General features: G+C 45.3%; 1 protein-coding gene and 1 non-coding gene across 2 annotated transcripts in view; one reads left to right on the top strand and one right to left on the bottom strand.

Annotated features, from left to right (window-relative positions):
• The window catches only part of EMILIN2 (elastin microfibril interfacer 2), a 50,451-nt gene that overhangs the window by 5,643 nt on the left and 21,957 nt on the right, over positions 1 to 22,851 (top strand). Inside the window, exon 3 of the mRNA XM_068562329.1 lies at positions 17,919 to 18,094. Within this exon, the coding sequence (XP_068418430.1) occupies positions 17,919 to 18,094 (176 nt within the window). The remainder of the gene's footprint in view (positions 1 to 17,918; positions 18,095 to 22,851) is intronic.
• On the bottom strand, positions 20,214 to 20,320 carry LOC137777089 (U6 spliceosomal RNA). Its single transcript, XR_011076417.1, has one exon. It is a non-coding gene; the product is annotated as a U6 spliceosomal RNA (small nuclear RNA).

The raw sequence follows: 22,851 nt of genomic DNA, 5'->3' as shown, positions 1-22,851 counted from the left end.
GGGGAGCTGGGTGAGGCCGACTCGAGAAGCCTGTGCTGCTGTGATAACACAGAGGGAGAATTTGTGAATTTGCAGCAGGTGTGAGTTCTGAGTGCCGAGTTTCCAGAACTCCTCTCATCCTTAGATTTTAGGGGGAGCGGATGGTCATTCATTTGGAAGAAACGTTTTCTATTAGGGAGCAATCTCAGCCAGGAAAAACTTAAAAAGAGAAAAACACTTGAGACTGGGGGGGAAAAAATGAGGGCTAACATCTTCTAGAGCCAATTCTACGTTTTTTATGTCTCCAGAAATAGAATTCCTTTCAATTCAAAATGTGCCTTTTATGTGTATAGCTTTGAGAGAGTGTTTCTTCTGTTTTTTAGCCAACATCTTGCGATTCGTTGGCTGTGATGAGCCTTGCTCCCTGGTACTGAGGGACCCCAAATCAAGCCCTGGGGAAGCAGCACCTGCACAGAGGCACCTAGAGCTGCTCACGGGCCCTGCTGCCTCCCCCTCCTCGGGTCCCGTCCTTACCAGCCTTTGCTGCTTCCCTAGGCTCCTCAGACCTTCCTTTCAAGTTGCTTTGCTCTTTTGCTTTTTTTGCTCTTTTCCTTTTCCTAGGGTCCCAGTAGATAAGATGCTGTGTTTGTAGAGCCCTTTGGTGTTTCCAGAACATTTTCACGTTCATTATTTTATTCTCATCACAAGCTCAGCCAGGAGATTAGGTAGGGCAGAGATTGAGGTCTTGGAAAAAGAACTTTATGCTTATGGGCTATACTTTCTAGCTTTCTTATCTTGGAGAAGAATGAATATTCACATAGAGGTTATGGCCTTAAGGAAAAGAGTTTGTTTTTGTGAAACCTCCTGTTATTCCCATTAACTGGTCTTCCTCCAACGATCTGTGATTCCACCACTTTGGCACTTGGTCATTGAATTAAAGTTCTGAGACAGCGAGAAAAGGGGAGATGGCGGGGGAAGGTCAGGGGGCAGGTGTCCCCTGAGGTAGTCCCTCGAGGCTGGCTGGCGTGGCCAATGTGTTCTGGAAGAGGAGATAGAAAATGCGGCTTCTGGCCTGACCTCTACCACCGCCGAGCTGTGTGACTTCAGGCTAGTCACTCAGCCTCTCTGAGGTGTGTTTTCCTCATCTGTACATTACGGGGGAGGTGACAGAGCTGTAAGGTACGGTCACCAGCCATGTCTAACGAACACTCCTTGTTCTCATTGTTTGGATTTGTTGCTTCTCGGGTGGTCTCCTCTTTGAAGGCTTTGACTTTCCTGCCAAGTTAGAGAACGGCTGAGGTGCTTAAGAATGAAATAAATACATTCAGTGACCTAAGATAATAATTAAGAAAATGAAATGATTGAAATCGACTTTTCAATGTGAAGTTAAACTCAGAGGTTGCTTTGGAAGCAGAGCCAGTCGTAGAGTTTCTTTGGGGAAAGCACGTAAGTGGTTACGGTCGATTTAAATAAGTGCTCTGGTTGCCGTGGGAACCTTGGTTCCTGGTTCTGCAGGTGTTTGGGTGTCCATGGCGGGGCCGTAGAGCGAGGTCAGCTGGGTGTTCAAGGATGCCTTTGCTGAGGCCCAGGCCATCTTGCATCCAGCCAAGAACACGCTGTTTTAATTCTTTGCTCTTGGAAAAACTCCTCTTCCTTGTACTGGGAACATTAAGATGTTACTCATGTTTACTGAGTGTGAATAATGAGGCAGGTACTGTGTATGACAGTTACCCAGTGTTTTACATACTGTTTTTTAAATCCGAAAACTGACAGACCGCCAGTGTTCAGATTACTTCCAGACTGTCACCCAAATGTTCTGATTTATTGTTGGTTACATGACTGTTTCACTACTCAGAATTAACTGCTTCTGTGCTTGATGAAGCAGTTTTCTGGCCTTAAAAATAACAATGACCCACTTGATAAAACGACATGAGCGTGACTTTGCCTGGTGAACGATTTTCCTGCGAGGACCAAGAGAGGAACAGAGTAGTTTTCAGTATGACAGCAGTTCACACTGGAGAAAAAATAATGAAATGATTAAAACGAAGCTCACCAATAAGTTTTCTTCTTTCCTTCCTGTTTTAAAGTGGTGATGGGTGCTGAAAAAAAGTAGGGAGGTTTCAAACTAACCAAATTCCTGGTTTGAAAATGCTGTGGAAGCAAACTTTTCTGGGTGTGTCAGGACCCAGCTGCTCTTTTTTTTTTTTTTTTTTCACCTAAAAAAATATTAGAAGATTAAGGAATACGCCTAAAAATTATTCTTTGCAGCATCAGCCTTTCAGGACAGTGTATTTTGCTGAGCATTTGGTTCAAAGAAATTTGAGACAAGTAGTTTAGATGAAGTCTTCTCAAGCTGATCTTTCGATGAAAGGGAATTTGCCGTGAGACTTCTCAGCTTTTCCCTGACTTCTCCCATCTTTAGCCACAGTTGTGATTGTTAGGGTCTGCAGAATGTGTGGGCTTACTAGATCATCTTTTCTGAGATTTGCCTACAGTCCATTACGAGGTACTAGAGATTTCCCTCTTGCTTAGAGCTGCTTCCCTGCATCTGCCCAGCCCGGATGCTGTTAAAGGATCATGAGAGAAGGACCTAGATTTTTTTTTTTTTCTAAACCATGGTGGTGAAAATGCCACTTGTGTTCTGCTAACTGAAGCTTTTCTGTGTATCTTGAAAGTGGAGCCCGAAAGCTGTGGTGGTGATTGCAACAGAGCTCAGGGCGGGGACGAGTTTCACAATCCAGCCCTTCACTAGAGATCTTTTCACCAATAAAGTGATTCTCTGGCTCTTGTTGGTTTCAACCCCAAGAGCTCTCACATGCTGGGGGGATGACGGCCTTGCGCAGGGAGACATCGCGAGCCTTTCTGGATATTTCGAACATTACAGAATCTCTAGGCCGGCCGCGGCCCTGATGGTGCTCAGGCCTGGTTTATACATCAGGTGGCCCACCTTGGAGATTCCCCAGCTGCTGTCTGCTCGGGCAGCAGCTTTCCAGGACCACAGTGCAGCGTCAGGGCCCTGGCTCCGTCGTGATAAACGATGTGCCTGATCTCATCCCAACATGTTGCATCATCTTCTGGCCACTCTCAACGTATCTGGGAGTCGTTCTGTTGCATCACTGCAGAAAACAACTAGCAAGATGTAACCCAGATTCCCCGCTCACTGACGGTGCAGGAGGGAGGGAAGGCAGAAATACCATTCATGGCTTGTTTCCTGAACCAATTTGCAAGGCGCCCTCTAAGCCCTCCATAGCAGAATCGACAGTGCGAAATAACCATCCCGGTGAGGAGTCACTCTTTGTCATATGTCTAAAATGTTCATCTACATCTTTGACGTTTTGTGTTATTTTACACAAAATGGCAATTTCAAGGTGGCTATAAAAAGGAAAATTCTGTTCTATTTTCCTTAATCATTGGTCCATACCTTCAAAAGTACAAAAATAAATATTAGGCCTGAGTTCCCAGTAGATAAAACAATTGGTTGTGTGTCTGAACAGTAATCTGATACATTAAAAAAACCCAAAACAACAAAACTTTAGTTAAATCCTCATTTTGAAACTCTGAAAAACACTTAATAATGCTGGTTTGGGTTTTGTCTTCACTGAGATATATAATCAGATAGTCAAGACTATCTAGCACTTTGCTTTTGCAATTCTGATGAGATTTTTTTCTTTTTTAATTTATTTTATTTTATTTATTTATTTTTGGCTGCGTTGGGTCTTCATTGCTGTGCGTGCAGGCTTTTCTCTGGTTGCAGCGAGCGGGGGCTACTCTTCGTTGTGGTGCGCAGACTTCGCATTGTGGTGGCTTCTGTTGTTGGGAGCACAAGCTCTAGGTGTGCGGGCTTCAGTAGTTGTGGCTCGTGGGCTTTAGAGCGCAGGCTCAGTAGTTGTGGTGCACGGGCTTAGTTGCTCCACGGCATGTGGGATCTTCCCTGACCAGGGCTCGAACCTGTGTCTCCTGCATTGGCAGGCGGATTCTCAACCACTGTGCCACCAGGGAAGTCCCTGATGAGATTTTAAAGTACCTGAACGCATAAAAATATATATATAAGGTGTATGTTATATACAAAATATGTTTATATATAAAATACGTATATTATATACAAAAAGTACATATGTATATATATAAAACAGCTTTATGGAGGTATAATTTACATAAACTGTACATATTGAAAGTTGTATAATTTAACATGTGTCTGTACCTGTGAAACCAACATCACACCAGGATATGGAGTGTCTCCATCACCCCCAAGAATGTCCTCACACCCCTCTGTAATCCTTTCCTCCAGCTGCCCACACACATTCCCTCCTCAGGTAACTGATGATCTGTTTTCCATCACCGCAGATGAGTTTGCATTTTTCTAGAGATTTATGTCGAGTCATACAGTCTGTAGTATCGTGTTAGGTTTTTTCATTCAACATGGTTATGTTAAGGTACATCCGTGTTCTACTATGGAACGATAGCTGATTACTTTTTATTGTTGAGTAGGATTCCTTTGTATGTGTCCACCACCATTTGTATACAGTTGTTTTATAGCTGAGGACTCCTGGTGAAATACAGTGTGGAAACTCATTTATATTGATAGTAAGGTTACTGCTCTAATTTTTCCGAAGACCCTTTGAGATGGTAAATACCTAACAGATGTAGAACACTGGATAAAACATAATGGAGTAAGAAAAACACGTTGCACATTTTCGCCCCGGGAAATGTTGGATTGAGGCTGCGTAATTAACATACACCATTTCGAATTGGCACAAAGCTCAGTAGGGTTAAAGTAGACTTACTATTTGAAGAGTCTTGGTTCCTTGGTTTCATTAAACAAATATTTTGGGGCACGGCCTCTGTCTGGCCCAGGACTAGGCCCCATGGGGACACAGCAAGGAACCCGACCTCTCTCTTGCCCTCCAGCAGTTCATGTCCAGTAGGTGAAATGAGACATAAAGAGAAATAATTACAAAGTAAAAGTAGGCAAGAGAATGGCAATGAGAGAAGCACAAACAGCTGAGGATGTTTAGAGGTGGAGGAAACTGTTTCCAGCCAGGAGGAATCTGAGAACTTGCTTGTAGGTGGTGACATCCTAGCAGGGCTTTGAAGGTAGCTTCCAGTTGAAAATATATGCATATGGGAGAGGATACCAGCAGAGGCCAAGAGAGGACGTTAGCCAGGGCCTGGAGGAGGGGGTGAAGGGAGGAGTAAGTCTCGGTGTCCGCAGGGCTGGTCCCTCTGAGGGCTGTGCAGGGGCGTCTGTTCCCGGCCTGTCCCTTTGGCTTGTAGATGGTCATCGTCTCCCTGTATGTCTCTGTCCAAATTTCCCTTATTTATGAGGGGTAGGGCCCACCCAGATGCTCTCATGGTAACTTGCTTACCCCTAGAAGACCCTACCTCCAAATAAGGCCACATTCCCAGGTACTGGGATTCAGACTCCAACATATTTTGGGGGCGACAGAGAATTCAAGCCATAACCCAGGGTTGGGAGTTTGGGCTTTATCGTTTAGGCAAAGGGGAGTCATGGAAGGTTTTAGATCAGGGACACCAGCAGAGCTTCCGAATGTTAATCTGGCAATTTATGCAAAATGGGTTTGAGAGGGGAGGATGGATGGGTCTGGGGGACGGCAGGAGGGGCCCTGTCGGGAGCCTGGCCAGGGTTCCTGGTGGGCGGCACTGAGGCAGATGTGGCGGGAGAAGTGGGTCTGGCCGTGGAGGGATGAGCAGTGACCGAGTTGGAACGGCCTGGTGACCACTTCACTGTGCTTCACACACAGTAGCACTGCTGAGATTTGGGGTCTCTGAGCATCTGTTAGTCCGTTGTCAACAGTGTGGATAAAAAGGACCATACCTTGTGAAAGAAGGTGAATTCGTTCATGGACTGTTGTTTGGAGGTTATGGCAGGATTGCCTTTATCCACAGAACGATCAGGACCTCATTATTCACCACCTTTGATGATCCGGAATCAACTCTAATCCTGCATGTGGGCAATTGGGTCTATTCTATAGAAGCAGCCCATAGTTTTAGTCTTATTGCAGATTTTTGCCTTATGGTAAAAATAATTATATATGTCCTGTCCGATGTAACTGGTCTTTGGCTGAGTTGGCACTAGAACAGTGACTGTTAAGGATAATAGGAGTATATGGGCTCCAGCTAAGTATGATTGTTCCATAGTAGATACTGGTGGCCCAAGGAAAGCCATAGTGTGGTCCTGGTGGGCACCAAAAGGATGTTTACTGAATGAATGGATGAAAGAGAAAGCATGTGAATTTTTTTTTATTAAGACTATATTTTTTTGGAGTAGTTTAAGGTTCACAGCAAACCAAGGGGAAGGTACAGAGATTTCTCATAAACCCCTGTCCGCACACATGCACAGCTTCCCACACTATCGACATCCCCACCAGTGTGGTGCATTTCTTACAGCTGATGAACCTACACTGACACATCATCACCCAGAACCCATAGTCTGCATTAGCGTTCATTCTTGGGAGAGAAAGTTTTTAGCTTGTTTTTCCTCCCATTGTTTTTTTTTTTTTTTTTTTTTTTTTTAATTTATTTATTTTTGGCTGTGTTGGGTCTTCGTTTCTGTGAGGGCTTTCTCTAGTTGCGGCAAGCGGGGGCCACTCTTCATTGTGGTGCGCGGGCCTCTCACTATCGCGGCCTCTCTTGTTGCGGAGCACAGGCTCCAGACGTGCAGGCTCAGTAGTTGTGGCTCACAGGCTCAGCTACTCCGCGGCATGTGGGATCCTCCCAGACCAGGGCTCGAACCCGTGTCCCCTGCATTAGCAGGCAGATTCTCTACCACTGCGCCACCAGGAAAGCCTCCTCCCATTGTTAAGACTCATATGTGCTGAGTTTGGTTTTCAGGTTTCAGGCCCGGAGACCATAAATTTGAACAACTGTCCGTGGCTGTGTTTTTAAAATGGAAATTGTGACATATGGATAGTCTTTGAAATGATTGTTCATGATGAATGAAAATACAGTGGCTTGCAGCTAAAATGAGGATTTGTGATATGATAGACTCTAGTTAAATCGAGCAAAGTAATGATGTACATTGTCGTTTAGAGTCCTGAACTGGTCATCTCATTGTGACCTTGGAAAGCTTTTTTACCAAGGTGTAAGCGTACATTGACTCTCTGGGTGAAGTATGATACAGCTTTGATTTTGGGAGGGTTCATGTTACACAGCTCTAAAAAATGGCTTGGTATAATTGGGAGGATACAGTGACCAAAGATAGAAGTGTATTTTGAAAAACAGAACTATCATACGACCCAGCAATCCCACTACTGGGCATATACCCTGAGAAAGCCATAATTCAAAAAGAGTCATGTACTACAATGTTCGTTGCAGCTCTATTTACAACAGCCAGGACATGGAAGCAACCTAAGTGTCCATAGACAGATGAATGGATAAAGAAGATGTGGCACATATATACAATGGAATATTACTCAGCCATAAAAAGAAACGAAATTGAGTTATTTGTAGTGAGGTGGATGGACCTAGAGAGTGTCATACAGAGTGAAGTAAGTCAGAAAGAGAAAAACAAATACCGTATGCTAACACATATATATGGAATCTAAAAAAAAAAAAAAAAAAAAAGGTTCTGAAGAACCTAGGGGAAGGACAGGAATAAAGACGCAGACGTAGAGAATGGACTTGAGGACACGGGGAGGGGGAAGGGTAAGCTGGGACGAAGTGAGAGAGTGGCATGGACATATATACACTACCACGTAATGGTAGTCTACGGCCTCCATCACCCCTTTGTATTTAAAAGCAAAGAAGCAAAAGTCTTCTTTTTATCTTGTCCCTCCCCCTCTCCTTGTCTACGCCTTCAGGCCTGGAGGTGGGCTGGGTTGTGGTAGCACCTTCCAAAGAAAAACCATGCTCCTTCTAAGCAGAGGGCTGGCGAATGTAAATGTCTCTACTTTGTTAAGTGTGGATTTAAAAGACATAAAGTAATACTGGGATCGCCTGGACAATGTGAGAAATATGAAACTAGGTTATAACATTTTGGTCCTTTTTTCCCCCAGTGTGATATAAATTAGAAAAGAAATATGTGTTCCTGTGTTTTCAATTCCCAGATTTTTTTTTTTTTTTAATGAGAATGAATTGGCCCAAAGGAAGAAAATGTTGTTTTTATATCTGCAGAGAAACTCCTACTGTCTTAGGATTTTCTAAGCCCACCAAGTTCCAGGTGAGGCCTGTTTAAGAGCTTGCCACCATCCGTGGTCACCATCCAAAGGTCCAAAATTGATTACGGATGGGGTATCATAGCCAGTTCCCTTTTTGTATGGAAAAGCAGTACGGTCGTCCCTTGGGCTCCATAGGGGATTGGTTCCAGGACCTCCCACGGATACCGAAATCCACGGATGCTCGAGTCCCTTATATAAAATGGCATAATATTTGCATATAACTTATGCACATCCTGCTGTATACTTCAAATCACCTCTGGATAACTTATAATACTCAATACAATGTAAATGCTATATAAATACATAGTTGCTGGGAGCATGACAAATTCGTTTTGCTTTTTGGAACTTTCCAGAATTTTTTTTTTTGCGTGAATATTTTCAATCTGCTGTGGGTTGAACCTGCAGATGCGGAACCGCCGATCTGGAGGGTCGCTTGTACTGGGAATGCCGGGTGGGCAGCTGCAAGCTGAAGGTTGACTGGCAAATATGGAAGTTGAGAGAGGAGAGAAAGCACAGAGTGACTGGACCCTGAGGGGGGAGGAATTTTGCAAACCGAGGCAGGGGACACACAGGAAAAGGGCTTTCGAAATTATTGTGACTTCTGTAGGAGAATTTGAGGAAATCATTTTTCCTCTTAAAAAAAGAGGAAATGATCAAAAGAGTTATTCAGCGGCTCTGAGAAGAAAGATTTGGATTCCCGAACCACAGAAAGTCACCCTTGGGGTGAGCATCACGCCAAAGGCTGAGGCCGCAGCTGTTTTCCGGGCCGCACCGTGGGAACATGGGGAATGAGCGCATCCGGGCGCGACTGGGGCGGAGGGAGCTCTGTGATCCTGAATCCGAGAATGAGGAGATGGGATGTGAGTTCGAGAAATGGAATCCTGTACAATGGAGTGGGGGAAAGCAGCCTGCAGCGGCGATGGCCCTTCCCCAAAAGAATTGTTAGGGGAACGTGGGCCTTCGTTAGTGTTGGATTATTCAGCCGCCAGAAAGCCGGGGTGGTGCTCGGACCCTGGAGGCCTCCGCGTTCGCTCGCCCTTCCCCCACTGCAGACTTGAGCTCTGTCATGTATTTCCCCAAGTGAGGAAGTTAAAACTAAGAATGCGGACTCCACGGCACACACGCGTAAACTGTATTTCATGCTGCTGGGCGCGCCCCGCGCTTGGAGATGATGTCATTTTTAGCAATGCAAGTTTGCTCTGAAGGAAGGTACCGGCCGCTCTTATGGTAAATCTGAAAATGACACTTCATGTCTGTTGCAGCCGAGTTGGGACAGCCTCTCAGTTGAGCCCCTGGGCTTTCCTTCAATCACCTTTCTTTCAGGACTGTAGAATTTTTTCTGTCCTCAGGGTTAAGGAGGGTGATCCGTCGTGGGGAAAACTTATTCTACTCATTATGCTGTATGATCAGAGAAAACGGCTGAGAAGTAAAGAGGATTTTAGGGTTTGGAATCTAACTTGCCACTCTAAGTACGGAAGGAAATTAATTCAAGAAGAAATGGAAAAAGAAACAGCTTACAATTGTGGTTTCTCCAGCAAGTATCTCCTTTGTACTGGGAAACAGACAATCTGCTATACGTACTCTTTCATTTTGAGCACATTGCCTTGGTCTAGGGTCTGTGATTTAAGAAATGTACAAAGCAGGGACTTCCCTGGTGGTCCAGTGGTTAAGAATCCGCCTGCCAATGCAGCGGACATGGGTTCGATCCCTGGTCCGGGAAGATCCCACATGCCACGGGGCAATTAAGCCCATGCGCCACCACTACTGAGCCCGTGCTCTAGAGCCCGCAAGCCACAACTACTGAGCCTGTGTGCCACAACTATTGAGCCCGCGTGCTGCAACTACTGAAGCCCGCGCACCTAGAGCCTGTGCTCCACAACGAAGAGTAGCCCCCACTAACCGCAACTAGAGAAAGCCCGCATGCAGCAACGAAGACCCAGCACAACCAAAAGAAAAAAAAAAGAAGAAATGTACAAAGCTATATTGTAATCTGATTTTAATTAGGTCGCATCCATCTGACTTCCAGATTCATTCGATGCATTTTGTATTTCAGAAATATATTTGCCCAAGCCTTCTGACTTTTAAAACTTACATGGTTTGTCCTAAGGAGTCAAGCAAAATATTGAGCATTTCTTTCCTTCCACATTATTAATTTGTCCAGGCAGGGATCTAATTAAAAATGTGCAATGTAGCAGAAAAAGATAAGATGAGAACTGTGATTTGTGTGTGTGATGTGCTTTAACCTGGAAGAATGCTATCTGGTTTCTTCACTCTCTCGTGGGGGGAGACTTTTTCAGAATGTGGACAGTTAGCCTTGGGGACCAGAGTCACCTCCTCAGATTGTCTTGCACATGGTTTCAAATGGCCAATTTCTTTTTTATAAATTTATTTATTTATTTATTTTTGGCTGCGTTGGGTCTTCGTTGCTGCACACAGGCTTTCTCTAGTTGCAGCGAGCAGGGGCTACTCTTTGTTGCGGTGCGCGGGCTTCTCATTGCAGTGGCTTCTCTTGTTGTGGAGCACGGGCTCTAGGCGCACAGGCTTCAGTAGTTGCAGTGTGTGGGCTCAATAGTTGTGGCATGCGGGCTCAGTAGTTGTGTCCCATGGACTCAGTAGTTGTGGCTCACGGGCTCTAGAGCACAGGCTCGGTAGTTGTGGCTCACGGGCTTAGTTGCTCCGTGGTACATGTGATCTTCCCAGACCAGGGCTTGAACCCGTGTTCCCTGCATTGGCAGGTGGATTCTTAACCACTGCGCCACCAGGGAAGCCCCTCAAATGGCCAATTTTTTGATTGTCAGTAGGCACAGTGGATTCAGATGGAAGTGTCTCTTCTGCTGGTGCAGAACCACTTTTCTTTCATGTAGTTCTGAAATCCCTTCTGTTTCAAACTTCATAGCCACTGCTGTATTTACTTTTGGCAAAGTGTTACTTCAATAAAAAGTTCACTTATTTATTTATTGATTGGTAGAATGATAACAAAAGAGAAAGCAAATCCATTTGTCACAAGCAGTTCCTAGAAAATCAGTCCACTGTCTTAGCAATTTCTAAATTAGAACACTGAGACCAAACTTGGTAAAAGTGAATTTCTGTGTAAAAAAGGAAATTTGTTAAAATAAATTTATTCATTTATTTTTAGCTGTGTTGGGTCTTCGTTGCTGCACGCAGGCTTTCTCTAGTTGCTGTGAGTGGGGGCTACTCTTCGTTGTGGTGCGTGGGCTTCTCATTGCAGTGTCTTCTCTTGTTGTGGAGCACGGGCTCTAGGCACGCAGGCTTCAGTAGTTGTGGCACGTGGGCTCAGTAGTTGTGGCTTGCGGGCTCTAGAGCACAGGCTCAGTAGTTGTGGCACACAGGCCTAGTTGCTCCGCGGCATGTGGGATCTTCCTGGACCAGGGCTCAAACCCGTGTACCCTGCATTGGCAGGCGGATTCTTAAGCACTGAGCCACCAGGGAAGTCCCTTTAAAAAGGAAATCTTGATGCATGCTATAATATGGATGAGCCTGAGATGAAGGGGATCAGGACAGACCACCTCAAAACATGCCACTTTTCCATATTGATTATTTTGAGCTGAAGGCCATTGAGAAACCTCAGAGACAAGACCTTTCTGCCCTTCCCATTTATTCCCAAAAGCGGGGTGTGAGTTTCCTGCCTCTCCTATACCGGGATGAGGGGAGTGACCCTAATCACTAGAGACAGAGAGCCAGCAGAGAGAGAAGTCTGTGTAAACAAACCTTCCTAAAATAGCCGTTATCGCCCATTAATGTCCTACCCGCATTCCCACAACTTATTGCCCCTAGAAGCCCAAACTCCCTTTCCTTTGTCTGATTCCTTCTCCACATTTTATCATCCTTTGTTAAAATGGTACATAAGCCTCTGAGTCTAACTGCTACTTTGAGTTTTCATTTCTTTCCTGAAGCCCCCATGCACATGAAAATATTCATATCAATAACATTTGTATGGCTTTTTCTCCTGTTAATCTGTCTTTTGTCAGTTTAATTCACAGACTCCAGGAACAAATCTAAGAAGGTACAGGAAAAGTCCTTTCCTCGCCTACAAGGACATTATGCTAAGTGACATAAGCCAGTCAAAAAAGGACAAATACTGTATGATTCTACTTATGTGAGGTTCCTAGAGTAGTCGGATTCATAGAGACAGGAAGTAGAATGCCGGTTCCCAGGGGCTGGGGCGGGGAATGGGGAGTTAATGTTTAATATGGGTGCAGAGTTTCAGTTTGGGGTGATGAAAAAGTTATGGAGGCGGGTGGTGGTGATGTTTGCACAACACTGTGAATGTACTTAGTGCTACTGAACTGTACTGTTAAAAATGGTTAAGATGGTACTTTTTTTTTTTTAATTTTTATTTTTATATTTATTTTTGGCTGTGTTGGGTCTTTGTTTCTGTGCGAGGGCTTCCTCTACTTGCAGCAAGCGGGGGCCACTCTTCATCGCGGTGCGCGGGCCTCTTCACTATCACGGCCTCTCTTGTTGCGGAGCACAGGCTCCAGATGCGCAGGCTCAGTAGTTGTGGCTCACGGGCCCAGCTGCTCCGCAGCATGTGGGATCTTCCCAGACCAGGGCTCGAACCCGTGTCCCCTGCACTAGCAGGCAGACTCCCAACCACTGCGCCACCAGGGAAGCCCAAGATGGTACATTTTATGTAATATGTATTTACATACTTACGTTACTGTACCACAGTTTTTAAAAAATGGAATTGCTATGGCTGGAGTGAACTGCTCTATGGAAAACTTGGAGCAGTAGCTGAATGCCAGACACCCAAGTCTGCCCTGGGTGTGCATTCGGAAACTCTGGGAGATGATTTCTCACCTTTTCGTGTGGATTTTCCTTGTCCCTGGGGAGGTGGCTATTTCCCCGGGCCTGGGTGCTCCCTACAAGGGAAGGGAAGCGCCTCTTCTCCATCCTCTGTCCCATTCTGATTGATACTGGGCGGAGCTACACACACGGAATGAAGCAACAAGAGTTGACTCCAGGTTTTCGGGGGCGAGCCAGTGACTGGAGGAGGGAGAGGAGTTTACTATAAAGTCCGTTCTTGGGAGAAATCTCAGTCAAATGAGTGCCCCCAGGGGGCCTCTGGGTTTTCAGTTTGTGCAGAGCGTCAAAATAAAATACAGGTAAACACTAAATGCAGGGAAAAGATCCTTGCCTTGTGGAACCACTGTCTAGATGGTCCTGTGCCAGTGATGTGTGGTTATTTCAGAGCAATGTTCTACTTGCAGTGCTGGGGAGATGGGAGGAGAAATCAGATGAACAGATAGACGTGAGCCCATTGCTGTTCCCTTGACAATCTTGTGACGCTCTCGCCCAGTCCTGTCCGACAGAACTTTCTGTGATGTTGGAGATATTCACATTGTTTATTTAATACCATAGTCACTGTGGCTATAAAGCTCATGAAATGTGGATAGTGTGACTGAGGAAGTAGATGTTCAATTTTATTTAATTTTAATCAGTTTACATTTAAACAGCCGCCCCCGCTTAATGGCTGTCTTCTTGGAAAGCCCAGTGCTGGCTCACCTTCTGGTGTTTGATTCTTGTCCTGTTCACATGACTGTGGACCCTGGAGCTCGACTGGGTTCTGGGAGGACTGAACCTCCTGGGTTCAGCTGGGTTAGACCTGAGGGTCGCTCTGGGGTTGTTATTATGGACACTGGACTCCCCCAAACCTTGTCAAAAGTAGGCCTAATGTCATTAATTAATTGTTTGATCAATCAGTTACTGATTAACGATTAATACTCATTTATTAAGCACAACAGGACAGACACTGTGTTGAAAAGTGGGGATGTTGTAGAGAACAGAGCCAACAGGCGTTCTTGCCCTCAAGGGCCCCGCGGTTGGCGGGGAGGATGAACTCTGGATGAGCAAATACAAGTGTGAATGGAAGCAGGTGAGGCGAGGTCTCACCTCCCACCAGTGGGAAGGAGTCTTGGTGGAGGTGACATCAAATGGAGGCACACTTTGTCCCATTCTGTTTTAACAGGGACACTTTGTCATGTGGTCCCTGAGCTCTGATTCAACTCTTCCAGTCCTTTTCTTCCAACTTCCTTCTCATTAGCATCTCCTGGGCCCATCTGGTGCCTTGACACGGTGACTGAACTTGTAAACATGGTGAGCCCTTGTCTCACCCCGCAAAAGGGCTTCAGAGGAGAGGAGGGGAGGGGAGAGTTGGGGAGAGTGGACAGGGCTATGGGGCAGCTCACTGCCCGCCCCCAGGGGTGCCTGAGGCAGCTGATCGGGGCTCCCCCTGGAAAGGATGCTGTTACAGACGTGACCCGAGGCTGGGATGGGGGCCAAGGCTGTAGCCCAGTCAGCCCCCGGGCTCCGGCCCCGCCGGGCAGTGGCTCTGTCCCGTTGGCTGTGGGCCCTTCCTTGGCCGCCCCCAGCTGGGTGCAGTTTGCTGATTTAGTAAATGTCCACAGAGCATCTTCCAAGCACCCACTGCCCAGGGGCCCTGGGGTGACGCTTGGGCTGCTGCCTGGGTCTGGGGCGCGCTTCTCAACTCTGGCTGCGCTTGGTGATTATGTGGGGAGTTTTTGAAAGGTACAGACACCTGGGTCACCCCGCCCCAGACCAATGAAATTAGAATTTTGAGGGTAAAGGCCTAGGCATTTTTTTAAAGCTTGCTGGCCGGGATACTGTCCCGCGGATGCAGGGCATGGGGGCAGGCCTGGGAGTCCTACCTGGTGCCTCCCCATCCTCTGGGGAGCCCCCTGGCTGCCCCCGTGGAAGTGGCAGCCCGGTTTCTGCCAGGATATCCCAGTAGGGCTGTGGGGCTGGACACCCCCGCCTCCCCCCATCACACCCCCCTGAAATGAGGCCTGGGGACCTGCTGGTGCCTCAGGGATCGTGTCCTCGTGCACAGAGATGTGGCCGTGAGCTCAGGTGGCCCCCAGTGGCTTCCAGCTGTCGCTGCTTTCACACGCAGGGCTGGAAACTTGGTTGGAGATGCGGTCAACCTGAAGTCCACTGAAACCGGAAACCTAGAGCAATAGGGGTGAGGGGTAGGGGTAGGGGTAGGGGTGAGGCGTAGGGGTGAGAAGTAGAGGTAGGGGTGAGGGGTAGGGGTGGGGGTGAAGGGTAGGGGTGAGGGGTGAGACATAGGGGTGGGGGTGAGGAGTAGGGGTGGAGGGTGAGGGTTGGAGGGTGAGGGGTGGGGGTGGGGCGGAGAGAAAGGAGGGCGCTCCAGGGAGCTTTCCTAAGTTATGTGCTAGCTCCGAAATCATCACTGCCTTCAGCGAAAAGAATGAAGTGTGTTGGAAAAGCAAGAACTTTCTTGCGCTTGGCTGGGCGGTGAGGGGCTAAGTCCCCCGGGTTGTTGGGTGGGGTGGGGGGTCGTTCCTCGTCCCTCGGCATCGAAGCTGCGGGGTTTGGGCCCCTCGGCCCGGCTCAGCCACGGCCAGAAGGGTTTAATGAGGGCTCTTATCTCCCGGCACACGGATAAGACCCCAGAGCAGACACATTTTCACATTCAATCCTAAATGCTCAGAGGAACCAAGTTTTTCTGAGATTACACATTTTTCCAGCATTATGCTGTGCTTGAGCCTGCAAAACAATGAAGTGGAATTTTTCTTTCTTTTCCTGTAGTTTCTGGGACCACACAGAGGATGCTTTTGGTAGGTGGGGTGCTGGGGGCTGAGGGCTAGTGTGGACCTGGACCGAATTAGATGCTCAGGCTGCCTTCTCACCCAGCTTGTGGGCCCTCTTGGAACATGCCTGGGTGGGTGCGGTTGCTTCAAATTGAAGGCAGTTGCCAGCGAGACTGGCTGCTTCTGTGCGCTGGGAGGGCCCTGCGGGGTACAGGCGAGCACACGGCTTTAAAGTCCAGTCCAGGCCCTTCCTGATCATTGGAACTGGGAGAAGTCACTTAACCTCTACGAGCCTCTGTTTTCTCATTTGTGAAAAAGGAATAATGTATATAGTGGGGCCTTGATGGGGGACGTGGCGGGAATGAGAGAATGAAGAACCAGGAAGGGAGGTCTTGCACCTGCTTTGCCCCTGACCCCTTGAGCAGCCCGCCCTTCTTTTCTGTTTTACTTATTGGGCTTTCTCATCAGTTTTCCTTAAAAAGGCTCCCACCCAAGCGTCTCAAAATCCGCACACCCAGGCCGCACTGCAGACCGATTGAATCAGAGCCTCTGAGGGTGGGACCCAGGCGTGGGTAGTTTTTCACAGGTCCCTGGTAATTCTAACACACGGCCAAGGTTGAGAACCATTGCCCTACAAGACCAGGTGAGACGGGTCAGTGAGGTGTTGGGACACTCCCACTGGGGCAGTGCTGTCGGCGGGCCCTCCTGGAATTCTGAAGGGTTGCCTTGCCTGTCCTGGCACGTGAGGTAGTTCCTGGCATGTGAGGTTTTGGGTGTCATGGTTTGGACCCTCAGGGAGGATGCCAGAAGTCCATTACATTTAGCCATTTGTAATTTTTTCCGGAATGTAACTTTGAACTCCAACCTGCCACAAGGCCGGGGCCTGATGGAGTCACTAGGCTGGCACCAGGCCCCCCGATTCCCCCCTGAGCAGCACACAGCAACCCTGAGGACATGATGCAAAGCCCATTTCTTTCTGGGAATTGGTCCCAAAAGGGGGCTAGCTGCTCGGTCGTGCTGGTGTTGGAAATGAAGAGAAAGTGACGAGGTTCAAGAGAGCTGTCGTTCCCAGTCAGAAAGAGAGGCCGGGGGCTTCCCTGGTGGCGCAGTGGTTGAGAGTCTGCCTGCCAGTGCAGGGGACACGGGTTCGAGCCCTGGTCTGGGAAGATCCCACATGCCGCGGAGCAACTAGGCCCGTGAGCCACAGCTACTGAGCCTGCGCGTCTGGAGCCTGTGCTCCGCAACAAGAGAGGCTGCGACAGTGAGAGGCCCGCGCACCACGATGAAGAGTGGCCCCCGCTCGCCGCAACTGGAGAAAGCCCTCGCACAGAAACGAAGACCCAACACAGCCAAAATTAAATAAATTAATTTAAAAAAAAAAAAAAAGAGAAGCCGGGGTGAGCCAGGAGCCGGCTCGCCTCTGTGCTGTGAGCAGGGAGGGCCCCTGGGGGGTGAACTCCTGGTTGGTCCCTCTGAGCGCCCAGGGGCTCTGGGTTGTCGCGGTCTGTTCTGGGCTGAGGTCCAGCCCTGGGTCTGAAGGACTTTCCAGCTTGTTGCCAGGGTCTCTATGTGATACACAAGTGCACCGTAAATGGGATTTTTGAATGGTTCCCATTCTGCTTCCTTATTTCTGTCTTTAGTCGTGTGGACCGGGGCATCTTTTTAAAAGGATCTGAAAACAAATAGCGTGAGGTGGGTCTCCAGAGGCTCGCTGCTGCCTTTGCTCGTGTTGGGAAAGACGGTGCCGAGATGAATACACAGGGGGCCATGGGAGACGAGGGCACCCGGGGTGTTTCTCTAAAACACAAACCAAATGGCCCTGACTTACCTTGGAAAAGCGTCCACAAAGCAGCGAATTGTATAAGTTTGTCGGTGAAATAAAAGCCCAGTTTGTGAACAATGTCCACATCCAATGAGATTCATGGGCCAAGTTTTTCTGAGTTGTCTGTTTCTCCAGCCTTTAGTGGGAGGGGAGCTGGGGGCAGGTGGATGCAAGAGCTGGAGGAAGGAGGGGGGCAGAGCCGGACTAGAGGAGACCAGTGACCCCCGTTGGGTCAGCCTGGAGAGAGCAGTGACCTGGAGCGTCTTCATTCGGGTTCAGCCAGGGGGGCCGGGGGTGTTTGCAACAGCAGCCAGTAAAGAGAGATGCCACCTTTTTCTTCGGCAGTTATCGTGTGAATGTCAGACCCAGATATGTCACCAGGTACAAGACGGTGACACAGTTGGAATGGAGGTGCTGCCCTGGCTTCAGGGGAGGAGACTGCCAAGAAGGTCCCAGAGACCCCGTGAAGACTCCCCGCCCCACACCTGCTCGGCCGAGAAACAGCGTGAAGAAAGCCACAGGTAACTTCTGACTTGTGCTCTGCTTTGCAGGCCGCCACTGCTCCTTCAGACTACAGGATTTATGAGTTACAGTGTCGAGCTTTCCAAGGTCTTCCCAAAACACGCATATATGCCTGCAGTAGACACATGGCACACAAATTTATTTGCAGAAGCAGTAGCGATCTGAAGACAGACTTTTAAAAAGTAAATTGCTTTGTTAGGGCCAACTGGTTGTGAAAGCCAAGGCCTTAGAGTGGGAGATGCTGCGGGTCTCAGCCTCGTGTGGCCTGAGGCACAGACAGAAGAGAGTCAAATGTAATGAGGTAATGATGCTTGGTTTGTTTTTACTTTACTTTTCATGTACAAGCTCCCATAAACCTGAATTTGAAGAAACTAAAATTGTTTCTTTTTCAAAAAAAAAATAGGTAAGTAGAATCATTCTCATTCTGTTTGGGGTGAGATATCTGCAAAGCTAAGCCCCAAGTTAGAAGTATCCAATGAGGCTGTTCTTAAATTTGCTTTTGATTTTTTTTTTAAGTGAAGTAGCACAAACTCAATGAATAGCTTAGAAAGCAATGATAATTTTCACCTTGGCTTTTAAGTGTAACACTAAGAAACTGACTTTTATGGATAAAAATATTTTGACATTTTATTCTACATCACTTTATCTTCTTTTTTAAAGTTCAGTGAGAAAAACCTAGATTTTCTTATGAGTTAAATGTTTAAGTCGTCTTTAAATGATTATATTTTCCCATGAGGTGTTTTCAGTTTTTTGTTTTTTTTTTTTTTGTCTGCATTGGGTCTTCGTTGCTGTGCGCGGGCTTTCTCTAGTTGTGGCGAGCGGGGGCTACTCTTCGTCGCAGGGCGCAGGCTTCTCATTGAGGTGGCTTCTCTTGTTGTGGAGCACGGGCTCTATGCGCACGGGCTTCAGTAGTTGCGGCCCGCAGGCTCAGTAGTTGTGGCGTGCAGGCTCAGTAGCTGTGGTGCACGGGCTTACTTGCTCCGCGGCATGTGGGATCTTCCCGGACCAGGGCTTGAGCCTGTGTCCCCTGCATTGGCAGGTGGATTCTTGACCACTGTGCCACCAGGGAAGTCCTGTGTTTTCGGTTTTGAAACTAGTGGTGTTTCCCAATATTGTCCGTAAAACCAATTTAAAAATAATTTTTATTATAAAAGTAATGCATATCTATTACAGAATGTTTATAGGAAAAATATTTAAGTACACATAATCTCACCACCAAATGACAACTACTGTTAACATTTTACTATAGAGCACTATTCTCTTTTCTACTTCTGCGCATACATTTTGTTAAAGAAAAATTCATTCATTCATCCCACAAATATTTATTGAGCTTCTATATCTGCAGACTCTATACTAGGTTCTTAGGAAAAGAGAAAATCAAGGTAGACACAGTCCCTGACCTCATGGAAGGCAGACACTAGACAAGTAGTGAGGGGGCATGTTGGATCATAGTGGACAGTTTATTTCTGTTTTGTTTAGTTTTACTTTTTATTTTATAAAAGTTTAAACATACATGTAGTTTAATGAGTTCAGTAGCTTTATAAGGACTATTAGGAAAAGCACTGATTCCCTTTCTCTCCCACTTTCCCTTCTCAGGGGTAATTACTTTAAACTCTTTAAAAATTAAAAAAAATTGAAGTATAGATTTACAATACTATATTAATTACAGGTGTACAACATAGTGATTCAATATTTTTATAGATTATACTTCATTTAAAGTTATTGCAAAATAATGGCTATATTTCCCCGTGTTGTCCTTGTCTCTTATTTATTTTTTGCATAGTTTGTACCTCTTAATCCTCTACCTCTATCTTGCCCCTCCCCCCTTCCTTCTCCCCACTGGTAACTACCAGTTTGTTCTCTGTATCTGTGAGTTTGTTTCTGTTTTGTTATATACATCTATTTGTTTTATTTTTTTAGATTCCACATATAAATGATAACACAGAGTATTTGTCTTTGTCTGACTTTTATTTCTCTAAGTATAAAACCCTTCAGATCCACCCATATTGTTGCAAATGGCATTGTTTCATTCTTTTTTATGGCTGAGCAATATCCCATTGTGTATATATACCACATCTTCTTTATCCATTCATCTATCGATGGACACTTAGGTTGCTTAAAAATATGGAATGCTTCACAAATTTACCTGTCATCCTTGTGCAGGGACCATGCGAATCTTCTTTGTATCGTTCCAATTTTAGTAAATGTGCTGCTGAAGTGAGCACTGCTTTAAACTCTTTAGATGGTCTTTTGGAATTTACCTCCACACCCCTTGACTTCTCATTATGGAAGGTGAGGATTTAAGTCCCTTTCATCTAACATGGGGCTCCTATACTGCCATCCTTTCCATTCAGTTATACTGTGTTTTTATCTGTTCAGTATTTATTGGTTACATTGTAGTAGTTATATAATGTTTACAGCTGAGCTCTGTAGTGTACTATGAATATGCTGCCTTTCCTACACTGTTTTTGGATTTCTCTAGAGTTAATAAGTATGTTTTCCTTTGCTTGGTTTTCTATATTTTAATCCCTATTTCAACCCAGACTCTCCGCTGGTTATCTACATGTCCCCTCGTTATGTTCAGACACATCGGTTTCATCTTCTTGAAGAAATCTCTGCTAGAGCCTTCTCACCTGCCCCACCTGGACTGGTCATCTGCTTGTCCTTGTTCACAGCTGCCACCCTGTGACCTTAACTGACTTCTCTCCCATCCGTTCCCTGCTTCCTGTACCCCCTGCTTGCTCTTTCTCAATGTATTCCCTTGTTTTGGTAGAGCACATCTTCTAGTAGTTTCATGAGAGGATTGCATGGGAGGTAAGCTTTTTGATATTCTGAAAATATTTTCAGAATATCAGGTTGGAAATAATTTTCCTTTAGAATTTTGAAAGCATCACTCAATTTTCTTCTAGTTTTCAAAAAGGAACATTCCTACACTGTTGGTGGGAATGTAAATTGGTGCAGCCACTATGGAGAACAATATGGAGGTTCCTTAAAAAACTAAAAATTGAGCTACCACATGATCCAGCGATCACACTTTTGGGCATATGTCCAGAGAAAACTATAATTTGAAAAGATACATGCACCCCAATGTGCATTGCAGCACTATTTACAATAGCCAAGACATGGAAGCAACCTAAGTGTCCATTGACAGGTGAATGGATAAAGAAGATGTGGTGTGTATATATACAATGGACTATTATTACTCAGCCATAAAAAGAATGAAATAATGCCATTTGCAGCAACATGGATGGATCTATAGATTATCATACTAAGTGAAGTAAGTCGGACAGAGACAAATATCATATGATATTACTTATATGTGGAATCTAAAAAAAATGATACAAATAAACTTATTTGAAAAACAGAAAGAGACTCACAGACATAGAAAACAAACTTACGGTTACCAAAGAGGAAAACTGCGGGGGAGGGATAAATTGGGAATTTGGGATTAATATATACACACTACTATATATAAAATAGATAAACAACAAGGACCTACTACATAGCACATGGAACTATACTCAATATTTTGTAATAACCTATTTGGGAAAAGAACCTGAAAAAGAATATATATACATACATATATATATATATATATATATATATATATATATATATATATATATATATATATATATATATATATATATATATATATATCTGAATCACTTTGCTGTACACCTGAAACTAACACAACATTGCAAATCAACTGTACTTCAATTAAAAAATTTTTTTCTTCTAGTTTCCAATGCACTGTGAAAAAGTCCAAAACCATTCTGATTCCCAATTTTTTATATGTGACTTGGTTGGGGTTTGTTTAGCTTGGTTTTTTTTTTTTTTTTTTTTTTTTTTTGCCATTTTAGTGGGATTTCAGAAGAGAATGAAAGGAAGTGCTTATCCTCAATCCACTATCATTATAATGAACATACTGTTTTTGGAACTTATTTTTCAACTTAATGAAAAAACACCCATGTCATTAAATATACTACAATATCATCTCATGGCTTCATAGAGTGTGATTGTTTGGACATAATCCTGTACCGTTGGTCACTTAGACTGTTTGCAATTTTTCATTATTATAGATAGTATTTGAATAAGTATTTTTTCCCTGTTAAATTTTTGGATTCATCCTTATTATTTACTAGAATAAATTTCTAGAAGTGTAATTGCAGAGTCAAAAGGATTCTGAGTATTTTGATACATTCGCCAAATTATCCTTCCAAAAAGCTGTAGCAATTCTTATATCCCAGTAGTATATGAAAAAAACATCTGCTTACATCCTGATCTTCCCCCGCTTCTCCGGCCCTTTGAAAAGAATTTCTTTTGCTCAGAACAGCATTTCATTTGTACGTGATTCAATGAATTTTACTTCTGGTGTCCTGAGATAGAATACATTTTTCAGTATGGAAAACAAGGTGTTCTTTCTAGTTTTCTCCTTGGGAATTTAGACATCTGAATTCCAGTCTTGGTTTTAACACTATGTCGATTTTAATGAATAATAACTGTTGATATGATCGTCTGCAAAAGTTTAGAGGAGGAAAAAACAATGAACATTAAGCTCAAATATCGACAACATTCTAAATTTACTTCCAGTGTTTGTCAGTGTACATTAATACATTTTATTTCATTGTAATCTATGTTGTGTGTGACTTTTTCCACTTTACACGATAGGTCTCAGTATCGTCTGTAGGCTTGTCGATGGTATTCTAGTATTCCTTGTATTCTGTGTTCAAGGGCGTGGTTTGCCACTTATTCT

The sequence above is a fragment of the Eschrichtius robustus genome, chromosome 14, assembly GCF_028021215.1.
Source record: "Eschrichtius robustus isolate mEscRob2 chromosome 14, mEscRob2.pri, whole genome shotgun sequence".
NCBI classification, from domain to species: domain Eukaryota; kingdom Metazoa; phylum Chordata; class Mammalia; order Artiodactyla; family Eschrichtiidae; genus Eschrichtius; species Eschrichtius robustus.
This window is presented reverse-complemented; position numbering and strand designations above follow the sequence as displayed.